The sequence below is a fragment of the Lepisosteus platostomus genome, chromosome 2 (assembly GCF_059453375.1).
Source record: "Lepisosteus platostomus isolate fLepPlt1 chromosome 2, fLepPlt1.hap1, whole genome shotgun sequence".
Classification (NCBI taxonomy): Eukaryota; Metazoa; Chordata; class Actinopteri; order Semionotiformes; family Lepisosteidae; genus Lepisosteus; species Lepisosteus platostomus.
Genome location: NC_142612.1, coordinates 984,737 through 1,001,815, shown reverse-complemented (window position 1 = coordinate 1,001,815; position 17,079 = coordinate 984,737). Strand labels below are relative to the sequence as shown.

The 17,079-nt window shown below is 37.6% G+C and overlaps 1 protein-coding gene across 3 annotated transcripts; it reads left to right on the top strand.

Annotated features, from left to right (window-relative positions):
• Positions 1-24: 24 nt before the first annotated feature.
• Positions 25-16,327, top strand: bora (bora aurora kinase A activator). 3 transcript variants are annotated; one of them, XM_088644474.1, is made up of 12 exons: positions 25-176; positions 4,947-5,149; positions 5,341-5,447; positions 5,987-6,032; positions 6,594-6,675; positions 7,053-7,106; positions 11,813-11,869; positions 12,857-13,074; positions 13,410-13,563; positions 14,463-15,007; positions 15,426-15,569; positions 15,827-16,327. In XM_088644474.1, the coding sequence occupies exons 2-12, from the start codon at positions 4,976-4,978 to the stop codon at positions 15,845-15,847; spliced, it is 1,602 nt and encodes a 533-aa protein (XP_088500600.1). In that variant the 5' UTR covers positions 25-176; positions 4,947-4,975; the 3' UTR covers positions 15,848-16,327. The 3 variants fall into 3 exon arrangements, with proteins under 3 accessions (XP_088500600.1, XP_088500599.1, XP_088500601.1); XM_088644473.1 differs by having other exon boundaries at positions 30-176; positions 14,460-15,007; XM_088644475.1 differs by lacking the exon at positions 11,813-11,869 and having other exon boundaries at positions 35-176; positions 14,460-15,007.
• The last annotated feature ends 752 nt before the right edge of the window (positions 16,328-17,079 follow it).

Genomic DNA, 17,079 nt, shown 5'->3' with positions numbered 1-17,079 from the left:
AATTCTTAGAGAAGTCTTAATTTGAGTGGCCATCTGTGCTTCCGGGTGTCGTTTATTGGTGGAGAGACAGCACCTGAGGTTACAATTGGTGGGGAGAGACAGAAGAAGGAAAATTAAAGTGAACGATTTACCGAGAACTGTGTGAAAAACAAGAATTGCATTTCAGGCATAGATACGTAAGTTCTATATATTTTATTGTATTTTGATATCGAGTTTATTTAAATGATTGGGAAAGTTTATGATAAATCTCAGACTCTTTCTGAAAACTAATGTTGCTAACCAACTATGGCTCGCTGCTTGTAGGTTAAATTTTACTTTCCTAGTACAGTTGTTTCTTTCGTCTTAAGTCGATTGTGACTGCAATTTCTTACAGATGTAGGATTGTTATATCCATCGCCTAAACAGCACTAGGCGTTGATTAATTAACTTTGTACTTGACACGTTATGTAATGTTTAGTTTTAGTAACTTTTATTGCTGATCTCGGCAATTTTGGAGTGGAGTTTAATGGAATGGTTTCGATAGTACACAGGGAATATTGTTAGTCATTCATAGTTAAGTTAGCTAATAAAACAACACTGTGACACCGTCACCAAAGGAGTATTAAGAACTGTTTTAAAATATTGTAACAGATCACTTTCAGTCAGTTTCATGTTGTATTATTCTATTCTATTCAATTCAAGATTGCACTTTGATTTGCTATATCCAAGTCTATTGCTTTGTCGTTGGATATTAAGTTGAAATGATAGTTAAATTTGTGTCCTCTTGTTAGATGTTAATTTGTGTTTGGTCACTGTCTCCTTGAATAAAGATACCAGCTGAATAATGTTCATTCTCTCTAGCCCTTTGGTAGTTTAGTAGTAAATGTATCCAAGGATCATATCCAACCGTTTCTTGAAGGAAACCATTGTATCGTCTTGTTGTCTTGTGTTTCACTGTTTATTCTAAAGACGTCTGCTGGGGTGTCTTTGTTAATGCCTGTAAGGATTGTGAATACTTTGGTCACTGTGGTCTTCTCTGTTTTCAACTAGAAAGAATAATTTCCTTCCGACTGTCCGTGCAGGACGTTTTTTTAAACCATTGAACGTATCTGCTTGCTGCTATTGTTTGGATTGATTTTTAGAGTGGCAATATCCGGTGGAAACCAAAACCGTACACAATATTATACAGCAAATAAAGTTTTACTAGTCCAGTAGTAACAATTTGCATTCTACGTTTTTAAGAAACCAGCATTTTCCATTTTAATTTTTTTTTTTCTTCAGGAGCCTCTTTAAGTTCAAAGTTTCTCATGGTGATTTTTTTTTGCTGCATGTAGTGCTTGTCCTTTGTCATTAAATGTAGGTCTTGCATTTTAAGGGGTCCCTTGGCATTAATAATAATAATAATAATAATAATTGTTTACACGTATATAGCGCTTTTCTGGACACTCCACTCAAAGCGCTTTACAGGTAATGGGGACTCCCCTCCACCACCACCAATGTGCAGCATCCACCTGGATGATGCGTCGGCAGCCATAGTGCACCAGAACGCTCACCAGACATCAGCTATCAGTGGGGAGGAGAGCAGAGTAATGAAGCCAGTTCATAGATAGGGATTATTAGGAGGCCATGATTAGTAAGGGCCAATGGGAAATTTGGCCAGGACACCGGGGTTACACCCCTACTCTTTTCGAGAAATGTCCTGGGATTTTTAATGACCACAGAGAGTCAGGACCTCGGTTTTACATCTCATCCGAAGGATGGCGCCTGTTTACAGTATAGTGCCCCCATCACTATACTGGGGCCCACATGGACCCTGCTGGCCCCACTAACACCTCTTCCAGCAGCAACCTTAGTTTTTCCCAGGAGGTCTCCCACCCAGGTACTGACCAGGCTCACACCTGCTTAGCTTCAGTGGGTTGCCAGTTGTGAGTTGCAGGGTGATATGGCTGCTGGCATAGATCTCCAGGGGATAATTATACCCTACCAACTGTACTTAAGGAAACAGGAGATGTCATTCATAGGTTATTGATACAACTGCTTTAAACCCTGTTGATCCCTACTCTTTCTGTTAACTAGTTCTCCACTCATACATACATTATCTAGAATACATTCTGCTTGTGATTTGCTAATGAATTTTAATGAGGACCTTTATCAAATTCCGTCTGAAAATGTAAATATCCCAAATTGCATACTCTGTCTATTACTGTTGTAATATTAGGATCCTATTTCCAGATAGTTTTCATAACTTTAAATGTAATAGAAGTCAGGTCTATTGGTCTGTAATTATTTGGTTCTGTTTTGTCACTCATATGGATGGGCACTAAATTGTGCAAATCTCCCATCAATTGGTCAGTCACTAAGACTACCCGTGTTTTGAGTGACTGTTGGAGCAGTTGTATCAATAACCTATGAATGACATCTCCTGTTTCCTTAAGTATAGTTGGTAGGGTATAATTATCCCCTGGAGATCTATTAATCTTGAGTGCTTCTAGTACTTCAAACTTGATGTTAATCCTTTTTAAGAATGATCCTTTGTCCTTCTGCTGCCCCAGGTATGTTGTTGACTTTTTCCCCCATGGTGAACACCTGAGAGAAACACTCATTTAGTACATTGGCCATTTCTTTTCTTTGCTTAGAAATTACCCCTTATTGTTGTGGATACAATTTTTTCCATTCTTAACGTATTTTGCTGTTGTAGTATGGAAAGAAACTTTGATTATTCTAGCCTCTATTGCACTATTCCTTTCTATCTCTTGACCTTTCTAGTTTCATTTCTAACCTCCGCTTGCAATTCTTTGCAGCCTACACATGCTGACGCAGCCACCTACTTCAACATCTGTACACTATGTTTTATCTTCTGACTTATTTACTCTTGAGTGAAATCTATTCTGTGCTTCAAGCAGAGTTGGTTTTGAAGTGTTGTAGACCAACATTCCCTATTCAATATTTATTCTATCCCATTTTCTTTCATTGCTATAAATTAACTTCTGATATTGACTCATTCTGGATAATCTCAAACTCTATTTCAAAATCATACCATGTTATGATCACAGGTCCTAAATTGTCCTACCTCTTTGTCTTGGTTTTATGTCTGAAAAGCCAAGAGAAATGAAAGCATTTCCTCTTGTAGGTGTGTAGATATATTGAGTATGAAAAGAGCTGTTGACCACATGCACCATTTTGGTTTGTGCTGCTGAGAATCCTACACGTCAGTTGTTCTTGGTTATTTGGCTGTGGAGGAATGCTGCAGTCTGCACCCCCAGGGCTACCTGATGCCTTTGTTCACCTGCTTGGTTGTTGTGACTTCTTTGTAACTTTCATCAGTCATTTCTGAGTGTCCAAAATTATCTACTTCAAGGGTCTGCTTCCAACAACATCGGCACACAGTACCTTATGCAGTCTCTTCTACACTTGCTTGCCTTTATTTCAGTTTGTAGAGCTCTTAGTAGTTGATGATGAACAGGCATGGGTGGGAATGCCCCTGTACTATCCTCTCCCACCTCAGTGCTTTTTTGCTTTGTTTGTTCCATTGGCTACATTTCAGTCAACACCCATGAGGCCAGTTCTGAAACAGGAATTGACACGACATTGATGCCAATTGCATGAAGAACTTGGTCAGAGCAAAAATCAGAAGAGACAGTGTTCCTCCCAGACCGGCACTGGAAATCTACGCTATATGGCTGGTGGGCAATGTTGAAGTCCACTTCTTTTGCACATATATTCATCATTTTATTATACAGCGTTTAATTCTAATTAACATCTTCAATTGCTGCTCTGTAGCATTCTCCTAACAGTACTGTATAACCCTAGAATGTTTTTTACAAGTATGACCAAGTAGCCTCAACTCTATATAGCCTAGATTCTGAGACTCTATAGCTCCTGATCCTGAAGGCACCTTTTGATATAAAGAACTGCAGGTCTGTCTCTTCTCTTTCCTGTCTCACTGGAACAATGTGTGTCTAGATAGATACTTGATAGCCACAGGCGCAGATCCTTAGCCACAGAGCCACCGCACGTCTGCACTCTGCATCGGTTTTATTAATCCGGTAAGGGAAATTGCAGAAACTATTGTTACATTCATCTCAGTTGTTCTTGTTAGCTATGTTTCTCTGTTTCCAGTTATATCATAATTGCCTGCTAATATGGTACTGTAGTTTCCATCTAATTTTTTCTAATACTTTATTTAGGTATAGGAATGTAATTACCTTGTCATTTTATTTCATTTTCCCTTTGGTTTTACTTTTACTTTGCCCCTTATCTTTTATTTTATTTGACTTCTTTCCTTCAGTTTTAATTTTTCCAAATCTCTTTTGAGTTATTGTGACTGGTGCCAGTCTCATTCCAGTGGAAGCTGTTATATCTGTGCAGATCTTTGCCACAGAGAGGCAAGAAGTGGTTAAGAAGCTGAGGCTGCCTTCTACACACTGTCCTTATCTGTTAACACAACACATGGATTAGCATTTGAGCTCTGTGTGCAAGGTACCTCTAGGTCCTTGTTGAGTAATATGGTGATGGGTTGAATGTCATAACATGTTCTTTCTTCTCTGCAGTGTTGGCTTGATAGTTGCTTGTCAAGCATTTCAGACTTGAACTGCAGAGACTATCCGGAAGTACTGTTAAAACTGTAAATGGGGGTGCTGCTTTTCACAAAAGGTTGTGGGGGTTTGGAATCAACTACCAGCCTTGTTGTTGAAGCTGATCAATTAGGTACTAGCCACCATACAGGCTAGATAGGGTCAAATGGCCTCCTTATTTTTCACCTTTATTCAGTAAAACCCATGAAAAATAAAACAAATGAGAAACTCCAGCATGACCTTCACCTACAATTTCTTTTTAAAATAGTTCTTATTTAAACTAACTTTTGCTTTTTTTTTAGATTCACTTTGGATTCCATCTGGTTCTTGCTAGTGTTCTCTGTCCATTGCAGTTTCATTTTAATTTTTTAAAAATACCTGTGTTTTTATCAGTTGCCTTCCAGGTTCATTGCTTACCCCGAATGTTCCCGTTGAATAACATGGAACATATTCAAGATGCTGGTGAAATCTTACCTGAATCACCTGGGCATGCCGCAGTTCTCAACCCTTTTGAGAGCCCCAACGATTATCATAGCCTGCATGAATCCGTCGTCGCTAGCCCATCACTCTTCAGGTCTTCTAGGACATCATCAGCGGTGCGTTTTACTCATTTAAAATTAAAGAAGGCTTTTCAAGGTTAGAATTTTCTGAAATTGATTGAAAAGACCAATCTCTTCTCTTCCCTTGAATCAATATGTAAGGGGCACCAAGATCAGTCAAGAAATTATGTAACTGTATTACGTTACTCTTGAAAGAACGCTGTTTTATTCATGTTGTTGAATTTCAGACCCCAGCAAAATTCAAGTGGTCCATTGATGAAATAGCTAGCCTTCTGCCAGTTGACATTGACCCAGAAGACATCCATCGTCAGTCTCTGTATCTGAGCCAAACCAGGTAAAATGTGATTTTGATCCAAAGTGACAATTATTTTACACAAAACTATTTCAACAAAAAATACAGTTAGAAATTGTTTTTGAACATATAGTGAGAGAGCAAGAGTACAGTGCAGTAGCAAAGTGTGCAAAAGATGAGAAAAAAATAAGTTTATATCCTTACACACTTATTGGTGTGAACACAATAGAAAGAAGCAGCTGTAGTTAAGTGCCATTTTCTGTACCTTACTCTATTTTGTAGAGCTCACAGCTTTTCATTGAATGTCTTCATCTTTGTTTTTCAAGTATAGTACTTTAATACTAATAAATATGTTGTGTTGACAACAGTCCTGTTTGCTTATTGTGGTCAGTAGGATGTCCTGGAGCATTTCATACTAGGTATGTCTTTTATTAATTTGCTTTGCTCAGTAGCACAATTCAGGCAAAACATTCTGATTGCTGTTTTCAAGTTTATATGAAAACTTGATGCAGGCTTTGCTGAAAATAATTTAATGGGTTTTTCACCATAACCTATTCTTACTTTTTAAAATGTCAATTTAGGACGGATAAAGAAATTGAAGAAAGGCGACAGCATGCGATTGAGCAGGTATGATTGTGTGTTTACTATATCCTTGAAAGCCAAATTTCAGAAGATGTCCTCGCAAAAGTGTCTTTTAGTTTAAAAAACTATTTTTAAAGGCCTGAATGTTCCAAAGATGTGTTGTTGTCACTTTGTTAAATTTCATCAGAGTGTAAAATAATGAAAAGTATAATGAGTCAATGGAAAATCCTCACAGTTATATTAATAGAAACCTGTGTTTGTATATAAATACACTGTAGTCTCCAAACTCCTGCAATGATAATATTATTGATATTTGATAAGTAATGTTGTTAAACAGTACATCTATTTTGCATCCTTTGCGTTGAAAGTAAATGCTGGAAATTTAATCCTTAATCCTTAATCCTTAATCCTTATTTTTTAGTCATTTTAGAGCCTCATAGTTATTGCAACCTTTTTTTTAAGTCTCTTTGATTGTTGTTTTCTAATGGCTCCTGGCAGGTATCAGTTGCCCTAAGGTTTACAGTAACATTGCTCCATTTAGGTGTTATTGTATTTAAATATAGTTGTTTTACAATCTGTAGCGTCTCATGTTTTTGTTTTCTCCAGTTCTTCACTAAGAACACAATTGTTCCTTCGCCCTGGGCTGAACCAGAAAGCAAACAGCCAACACAGTTACATGCTTTAAAATGTAAGTTCAGCTTACCAAATGCTGATTGGCATTCAGAATCTTTTACTGGTAGATGCTGGCACTATTCTTTTATTGTGGTTTTTCTAATAATGACATTACTATCATATTTTGTGTGTAGATTGTTTGTTGAAGGCCAGTTTTGTGATATACTTTGATCATTTTTTATTTTTTTTAAATGTAAAAAACAGTATGCTGTATAGTGCCACTAAAATTGTCATATTACAATAAATCTATTATCTGTTTTGCCACGCTTTCTTGAGTGACAGTCACTTTTTAAATCTTAAATTACCAAATATAGTTGTAAAAAGATCTGATATGTGTAAGAAACAAAATAAAAAACTGCCTCTTTGTTCTGTTTTTTCATTGCATTTTTATAGGTTCTATTTCACCAAAGATTCCAAGAGAAAATCTTCCAAATGGAAAAGCCAATGGTTTGTAGTTCTATTGCATTACATTACGTGCAGATTTACAGATGATTGGTTGAAATGATATTTTATAGGGGGGGACACACAAAACATGTTACTAAGGATTTATTTTATGTTAATCCTGCCAGCTACCTAGATTTAGTTTTAAATTTGTGTTGAGCACATCCCAGCAGAATCTTTCACCTTTGATTTAGTTTTTTTACATTTCACTCTGGATTTTTTTTAGGTTTTGGGTTTTCGAAGCGAAAGCAGGTAGCTATAAGGTGCTACTTTTTTTTAAATGCATCTTTATTATATCCTTGGCTTTTAAATATGGTTGTTTCTTGCGTTAATTAAGAGGTGCCTATGATTTGAAATGATCATTCTAAAGTTCTACGTGTCCGAGCAAGTGCAGTTACCCTGGCACATATTTAGAAAAGGTCATTGTTATAGTGTTAGATTTAATATTGATATTTTTACACCACCATTAACAAACTCATGAATTAGTTCTTGTTATAGGATTTAATTGATTTAATTAATTTTTAATTTGTATTTTAAAGATAATGTGTGTGTGTGTGTGTGTATATATATATAGCAAACCTTAACGCCAGTACTCCTCATGCATTGATTTATGGAATGGCTGTTTAATATTAGAATTTAATTGTTTTTCAACAATGAATCAAATTCAAATGTATGATCTTTAACTGCGGTCACCTCCACCCCACAATGAAGTGCGGGCAATGGGAGATCTGTTTAGTACTGTTATTTTGCTGAGAAAAAGTGAAAGAGATTAAAAAGAAATAGGAATGTAACACAGCAGTAAAGAAGGTTGTAAACCAGGGAGTTGCCTACTATGAAGAAATTCTGACTATAAAAAAGGCAGCTCACAATTGATACATTCTTCAAGGACTCTCATGAACTTCATTTTATAAAAATTCCAATGATGCATTCATCATAATATTAATTTACAAAATTGTTTTTTTTGTGACGTGCATTTCTGTTTTAGTTTTTAATTCATTTTTATGTGACTCTGTTTAGCATGGATTGATCTGAAACCACCTTATGCTCATGTTAAGCAAGGTATATCTGTATATGAAAATCTGGATTATTCTGAATTAAAGCACTCTGTACAGTCATGCTGAGTTACCACTAGAGGGTGCTATAGAAATTTGTGGGAAGCTAATTTAGAATTTAGAAAGTAGAAAGGCAATAACAGTACTGAGTAATGGTGAATGCTGGTGATTGCATATTAGCAAGTTATTTTAATAATGACTGACACAGACTCATTTTCTACAACTATAAAATGCCTAGTATTGGTGCTTAAAACAAAGAACACACAGGAAGTCCCTGTTTGGTAGAGGCATGTGAGAGAAAACCTTTCATCTGAAGCAATTTCTGAATTTTAAAATGACAAAGGAATGATTTAACAGCCTCAGAAATCAACTGTTGATACTTTCGCAACAGTAGAGCTTTCTGTCTGCAAGGATTCAGAAAAAGTGGTAGCGTTGCTTTTAAAATAAATTACGAATGTTTTAGGCAAGTGGTAGAAAATGAGTTATTTGAAAAAGGTGTGCCAAAGTTTTACTTCTGCAAATGAGTTAATTTGGCACTGTGCAGCCATGCTGAATCTTTTAATCTGGGAAATATACAGCCAATAGAACTTAGTGAATGACAACATTTCTGTGTTGTTTTTAAGAAGTGAAATAAGTGAATAAATAACTTTATAATAAAGTTTATAATAAACTTATAAAATAAGTTTATATTCAGAAAATACTTCAGAATCCTCTGATCTCCTTAATAACCTTACAAGCAAGTTGCACAATTTCTCTTATTTATACTATAGTGCTTCCTATAATCACTGACAAGATGTAGGACAAAATAAAGTATGAACAGGTTGCTCTTGTCCTCTGACTCGTATGGAGTGCGTCCAAAAAATCATGAGTCTTTTCAGTGCAAGTCTACAACTAGAACAGATGGCCAATCATTGTTGTCACTACTGAAAACCACTACTGTTGGCAAAAGCAAACTGAGATCTCAATGTTATGATTCCACAGCTGATTTGAGAAGTCCTTACAATGAGCCTGCTTCTCAATTCAGCATGTGTAGCAAATCATACCTATTAAGTAATCAACTAAACAACATGTTATCTTTAGAGCTTTACAGAAAGGTGGTTTACTATTGAGCTATCCATTGAAAATGCTAAAAATGTGTTTTTACCACGAGCTAGCAAGTGGCCTAAATCCTCACTGAATATCCACATTTCTTTTTGTAAGGGTTCTTAAGATTTCTAAAAAAAGTCTGACGTTTAAACTACTTTGGTTGTAATTTATAGAAACATTGGTCTTGGAGGTTATGGGAATGGCATTGTCAAAGACTGATATTCGATTTTTGTTCTCTTGTCTCTTGTGCTCAGTTTTAAAGCAGTACAGCATACTCTCAAAACCTCTAGACCGTTGTTAAAAGCTTCTGCAATTGATATGCTTGATTTAATGTGAACGAAAGACTTCTCCGTGCCATTGCAACCCCTGATTGTGCATTGGGTCACCAAATCTGGCCAGTATACACCAATGTCTGCAGGATGGATGTGGCACCATTCTTCCATTAGAAAATCAATCAGCGCACGTCTGCTTGACGGAGGTGGAGCACACTCAGTCGTTTTCCCAGAATATCACAGAAGTGCTCGACTGAGTTAGATCTGGTGACTGAGAAGGCCATCGCGTATGGACAGTCGGTGTTGTGCCCATGAAACCATTGGGCAATCACACGAACACTGAGGATGGGAGCTCAGTCATTGTTGCTGATCTCCCTCCCAGCAGGTTAGGAATTCTGCAACATGGGGCAAAGATGACCACTCGGTACCATTAAGCAGCAATTAGCATTGACGTTGCCCTAGGAGGGAATGAGCGTGTTCAGCTCGCGCAAGAAAAATGCGCACCTCAACCTCACAGGATCGCTAAAACCCTTTGCTGTTGGAGCAAGTACTCTGTGTGTTGAGTGCTATAGGTTGGCTCCACGTGTGCCTTGTCTGTTAACACGTTGAAGGATGATTCATCTGAATCCATCACATTGCGAGCCCAGGGGTGTAAAGAGCATGGGCAAACATGCCCTGCCAGGTGTAATGAGTGATGCATTCTCCCTGCAACCTGGTTATGGTATTTTACTATGTAGGGCTCTCAGTGAACTGTTTTTAATTAAACTGCTTGGACTACAGGTTGAAATTTCACCTGTTTGCTCTTGTACTTAGAATTAAACGCGTGTGGATATCATCTGGGTGTACAGTATGCACTGCCGCTGGAAGTTGCCCTTTACCTTTGTTGAACTGTCTGGATCACTAAAGCTCCTAGCAAGTGTACACCAACAGTCATTCTTCTTGTGCTAAAAACCTCAACACCAGTTGAGGTGTTGGTCTTGAGGTTTTGACGCCTTTGGTCATCAAAAACTGCAAAGGGGGGTCTGCAGTTCTTTTAAAGCCCAATTGACAATTTTGGACACGGTTTACTTTCAATAAAACTTTTTTAAAAAACGTTATCCTGGAAAATTGCATGACTAAAAAGAGCCAAACCAGACCATCTGTGTTAATCACACCTATAAGTAGTGCTTTGGGTAAAAGAAGGCTTTTTTGCCTTTCATGAATATTTTTCTCAATTCGCTGTAGTAAACAGGGTGGGATAATTGATATATTTTTTTAACTTTAAAACTTGTAGCACTGAGAGCAGGTGGCACCTTCTGCATTAAAGTTGAATCTACAGTGCTTTTCAGGTTCAGTTGAACCTGCTTTCTGAAATATCGATTCCGTGTGTGGTTTTTACCCTCCTACAACTTATACTAGTTCTGTCTCTCAAGCCTAGTATAGATTAGCTTTAGGGTAATTTAACAATATATATCTACAGTAGTCACCAGACCTGCCTAATGTAGTTTACACAGGATAACTTATGATATAAATACAATGATTAACTGCCCTTTGAGATGAAGTTGAACTAATTTGCATCATACTGGTGCTGAAGAAACACTCCCTTCTGTGCTCATAGCAAGGTCATTCGTATGATGTCTCTTGAGAAGTGTCTTGACTCACACCATTGAAGTCTTCTTCTATTACAAGCATTTCTACCTTCATGAATCCCAGTGCAAAGCTTATTGTGCATCACTGAGTGGAGCGTGACATTGGACTGCAATCTGTTGAGACAAGTAGCCTTCATTTGCTAAAGCTTTTTATTTTTCTTATTTATAACACATTATTATGCTGTTATAAGTATTTTTGCCTTTGATCTTTGTTCGCAGAAATAGGACGTGAAGTAACTTAATCTGCTGTTTATCATAGTTAAAATCCAATCGAAATGATCGGACAATTTGCAGCACTTGCATCACGACTTATTTATGCTGGTAGATCTTTCTTCTCTTGTAGTACTGTTTATCAGGCAACTTCCTTAACTTCTTATGTCTCCTTTCACTAGCACACAAGGCTATCAAGCTCATTTTCCCCCCACTATTTTCAGTTATCTTAAATCTTAGTTTTGTTCAGTACAAACTGAAATTATCCTTAATGCCAGCTCATGCGTACAATGCGTACAATCCAGAGATGAATGTATTGAATAGCAGTAGCATAAATCTTAAATCTAACCTGACATTTTCTAAGGCGGTCTTGATAAGGATATGATTTTTGTCAGTAGCTCACACAGAATCTCTTTATGCAATTTTGTGCATTACATGGGGAGTTCTTTGTGTGTTTCTTCCAGCTTCTAGTCAAACGGTGCTTTCATTGCCTGTGGATTTTGATCTGGAAAAAATATTAGGTAAGTATGAGCAATTGTCCGAGTTCATTTGTCATCCAGAGATTATCTTGACAAGATTCCTATAGTCTATAAATATTTTAGTCTTACATTTTCAGGTAGTCTTTATTAACTCTCATAGGTAATTAATCCTACCAAGGACTGTGCAATATGCAGTTAAGTGAAACTCTGTAAATCCACTGTTCAGTTTATAGGTTGGAAAGCTTTCTCTATAGTTACAGCACTGATGCTGCATAGACTTGTAAAGGGGCTCTGTTTGTGAGCGTTGTATTATGATAGTGCATCTGTACTGTTCCGAAGAGTTCCACATATACACTGTCGATGCCCTTGTACATCTTGTATTCACAGGATAAGAAATGGCTTTCAAGGTAGAGGGTGTTATACCACAGCTTGGTAGTAGCTCTGTTTCATAGGTAATAAAATCCAGTCCTGGGAGTCCTCCAGCAGTCTTTACATTACCAACACTTGAAGACCTATAAAAAGTGAAAAGCTAGTGCAGTGAAGCTAATGGTTAGCTCAATTACATCATTAAGAGGTGGAACAAAAACAAAATCTATAGATGCTGAGGCCCTCCAGGACTGGTCTTGTACACCACTTGTACATCAGCCTTACTCAGTGGAAACAGCTGTTTGATGGGTTTAGCTAATAACGTTTGATTTTCGGCATGCTGGAAGGCAAGCTCTGCCAAATAGAAAGAACAAATGAAAATCTACTGTGTATGTTATTGCTAGTTTGGTTTCATTCCATTTTTTATGCCAGAAAAAAATCCGGTAGAGATCCGTTTGCTTTATTTCCACTTCCGACTCGAGTAGCTTGCAGTGCATATGGTCAGATACTTAGTTTTGTGATGTCATATTACAGTAACATGTTAAAAGATTTCTTTTAAATGTAAGTAGCTGGATTTGTCCTTGGAGTTTTGGTGCTGAGGCTAAAGAGCGTGAGCTGTGCATGTGTAACCACGCAGAGTGCCTTTCTGTCACCTGTGCACAGGGGAATACTTCAGGGCGGACGATGCTGACCAGTCCGGCGAGAGTGTGAGCTCCCCGACGCTACGCCGCAAGCTCTTCCTGGACGGGCACGAGTGCGAGTCCGTGTCCCCCCAGGCCAGCCTCGCGCACAGCCCCGCGGCTCTGGAGACGCCCGGCGTGCCGTCCTCATATCACCTGTCACCACTGCGGGGCCCAACTCCCCTTCAGACCCCGAGCTCTGTGAGTACAGCCAGGACTCGGCAGAACCAGGGGTGTACTGCATGGCAATTGCTGCTCTGACTTCTCTCGTGACACATAGACATACAAGAAATAGAAATTCCATTGTGATACAATTAAAGCACCCTTTGTTTTATTCTCTGCAGAAGAGGCTGCCACATGCCAGGTAATAGCAAATCTACAAATATTTTATTTCAAATGAGCCAGCTGTATTATGGCAGTACATTTTTTTTCCCTTCATCACAGTGAATCTCAATGGGATCTTGTTCATATTTACCATAAAATCTTTATAAGGGACTTTAAAAGAGAATTTGCACGATGTCATTTCCTTCATTCAGGGGCAGTTTTCTTCTAGCCCGATTAAAGGCAGTCTCAGATGCTACAGTTTGGAAAGTGTGACAAGTCCTGTGTTCTCGGAAAGGCCATCTCTGAATTTAAAGACTCCTACCTTATCGCCTATTTTTCTACAGCCTGCGCAGACGCCAGTTTCAGGTACGAGCTGTATGCCGATCAAGACAATTGGGGTGTTTCTGGCTGATGTTTCAAGATTATTTCGAACAGTTCTTTTTATAAGATGAGATTGACAAAACTTGAGTAAAACTTCATTGTGCTTCTCAATTAGAAAATTAGAAAATGGGAATGGTATCCATTTATTTTGTGGACTTAAAGTTTTCACCCCAGCCATCCTTTGTAACGCAGTTGTATTAAATCTAGACATCTTTATCTGAACAGCTGTATTCATTTACTAATCGACACATAACCATGTTTGTACTTGCTACTCTTTTGTCAAAATAAGGACACACCCAGATTGACCTAATTAGAAATGTTCTTCATTTATCAGAAATAATACAACCGCAAATCTTATTGAAGAAGCTTCATCACATAATGAATTATTAACATCATTTCAATCTGACACTTTATGGAAGTATATCTAGGTAAAGGCCAACTAGACATACATTAGACATAATTTTGTGTCCTTAAGACAAATTAAATCAATGCATTTCATATTTTACTGTGGATTTTAGGATGTATGAAGAAACAAATACATGCAAATTTAACAATGCATCATGCTGCAACAAATTAGAATGGATAATGTGCGTGTTTAAAAGTGTAAAAGTGTTAGGTATCAAGGTAAACTCCAGTTTTGTGGGGTTGTAAAGCGTGCGTTAGAGATATTCAAATCGGTACAGGAAATTATTTCAGTCCAGGACGATTGTTTATTCAGTGCAGTCATAGTTGAATATTTTTATACATGCAGCCAGATCTGCCAGGTTAAGTCTGGCCTTATAAGGGCATAAAATGATACAAAACGCAGTAAGTTCACAGGTAGTGAAATCTGAGCTGTGAGTTGCTGATGTTAGCACTTAAGCTTTTTTTGCCTTTTGAAGCAGAGAGAAAACGGCTGAATTTCCTTTCTCCGGATGGCGTGGCAGTCTGCAGCTCGAACACGAAGCCCAGCCGCTGCACTGAAAGCCCTTATGTTGAGGGGTGCTCTCCCATCAAGAGCTGCTCTCCAGTGAGCTCTGGAGGCAGGCTCAGAATGCCCCGCCGCAGGGTTTCCACCTTCCAGCTGCCTCTTGCGCACGAGTGCACCATCGAAGAAAAAGAGACCCTGCCGCTCCCTGACCCCATGCCCCCCATGGACATGGACGCCTGCTCCTTGCATTCTCATTCTGTGGGGAGACCTGAACCCTTGTCTGAGGCCTCTGAGTCGCTTCATGTGGAAAGTGCTAAAGGCAATAACACGGTGAACATGGGAGAGCCAGTGGAGAGTGCCGAGGATGAGAGCGCGTGGGTAAAGGATGGGGTGGAGAACGTTCATATTCAGCTGACCAGCTCCAGGACAGGAAGCACATCCAATGCAGAAGGTTCTCACATGTTCCTGTCCCTGCTGGCAGAGAGCAGTGGCATTCCCTGCGACAACGCCAGTATACAGGTTTGTATTTTAATTTTCCAAAACATGTTAGAAAGGTCTCTGGTTATAACACCTTTAACCTTTTCTTTTTAAACATTTACATTTCAGGGAGAAATGTATGTCTCATTTAAGCTGCAGTCTGATTAACAGAAATATTTCACTTCAATGGCCTCAATAAGATGGCATTTTTTCCAGAAGACCTTGGCTTTATTCCAATAGCTGGTTCTCAATTTCTTTTCTATTTCTGTATTGTGATTTGGGGATTTAACCTCTTATCTGTTTTGTTACAGTAAAGCTTTTCATGCAGCTTAGATTCTTAAAGAATATTTGTTTTATATTCTTTATTTGGGTGTTATACTGATATTTTCAGCCTAAATGTTTAAATGCAAATGTTTTTTTTTGTGTTTCATGCTTACTGTTATTTTAAATGTATTTACAGGTAGACAGTGCATACAACACACAATCAATAGGTGTTAGCAACATCGCAGATGGAACTGGTACAGACATCCAGCAGAAAGACATGCTTGACGTACACCTGCCTGAGGAATCCTGCTTATATAACAGGATGCATTTTAAGTCGAAGGTAATTTATACTTTATTCATTTTTATTTTTTTTTCCTGGATCAAATTAGACATTGTATCATTGACTTTTGTACCAGTAACTGTAAATAGGTCACTGATTCCACTGTAAACATTAGGGTCTATTTAAAAATGGAATGATAAAAATGATAATTCTGTAATAGTTTTCCCCAGTTCTTTATGGAGTATTATAGTGCTTAAGGATCTGAGGAAGCTTTAAAGGGAGTCAATGTGCTGATTTTACCTATCAATTTTTTACAGTTCCTTAATCTACATCATTAGTGGTGGAGAAGCTGCTACTCCCATGACCTGTGCTGCTGATGTTTGGAAAGGTGCTCTAGATGTAATGAGGAATTGGGTTTGCATCTAATTTTACATTTTGGAAATACTCTGCAAGTCTTAAGGAAATTGTTAATGAAATCTTCCTGCAATATAATATATTGGAAATGTATAATATGATGAATTTTAGTGCCAGCTAGAGTCATTATAAAGGCAATGCATGTTAGAACAGTATTTATCCCATTGCTATGAATTATATTGTAAAGTTTCACAGTGGGAAATTCATTTCCTGGTTTTTAACAGTTCTTGAAACCTCTGAGCTTTGTCATCAGTGCAGTTGACAAGTCATCTTAGTCAACAGCTCTATGAAATGTGCTGTCCAAGCTAACCTCACCGTAAAATTATGCTATTAGAATAATTGGGTATGGTTTGCTATATCAAATGTTTTATATTTATTTTAATAAAACTGAATTTGCTGCTGAATTTTCTCATAAGTAAAATGATAACAAAAATGTAATGTCATCAAAGGTCATGATGATTTTTTAAGCATGGATTTTTTTTATGCATTTGTCAGCATTAAGAACTGTTGAAAGCTGCATTTTGTCTGATTTGTATGACCAAATCCAGCCATTTAGCAGTATGTTTAATATTACTACATTTAACTAGTCATTGGAATACTTTTGTAATGACATGACTAATATAAGTGTTCAATTCAGTAGTTAGCATTTATGATCATAACATACTTTGAAACATGCACATGTAGAGGTCAAGTCTAAAGGAGATTATAAGGATTGAGAAAACTGACTTTCTGATTTCATGTACAAGGAATTTACTCTGGTGTACCTGGTGCTGCTGTGTTTTCTTTGTGGTACTGATGATATCCATTTCCCATTTGATGGGATGAAATAAATATATCCAATAGGAAAATTATAACATTTTAAAGATATTGATCTCAAACTACTAAACAGATTCATCTCCTCAGTAGATAGGGCCCAAAATGGTCAAATAAATCAATTAAAAATAGAAGGAGAAAGAAAGCAGTTAAAGACAGGGTATAATGAACTGCCTGCACAAGTTTAAAAAAATGAAATTGGAAAAGGCCAAGGGAAAGAGAAATGGAATCATAAGTTAAAGGTTTATTTAGTTTTATAACAACACAATAGAGGGACTAAGTGTCTTAGAAATGAAAATCAGATCCTTCCAGATAATGGAGGGGTCTGGTGTATTACATGAAT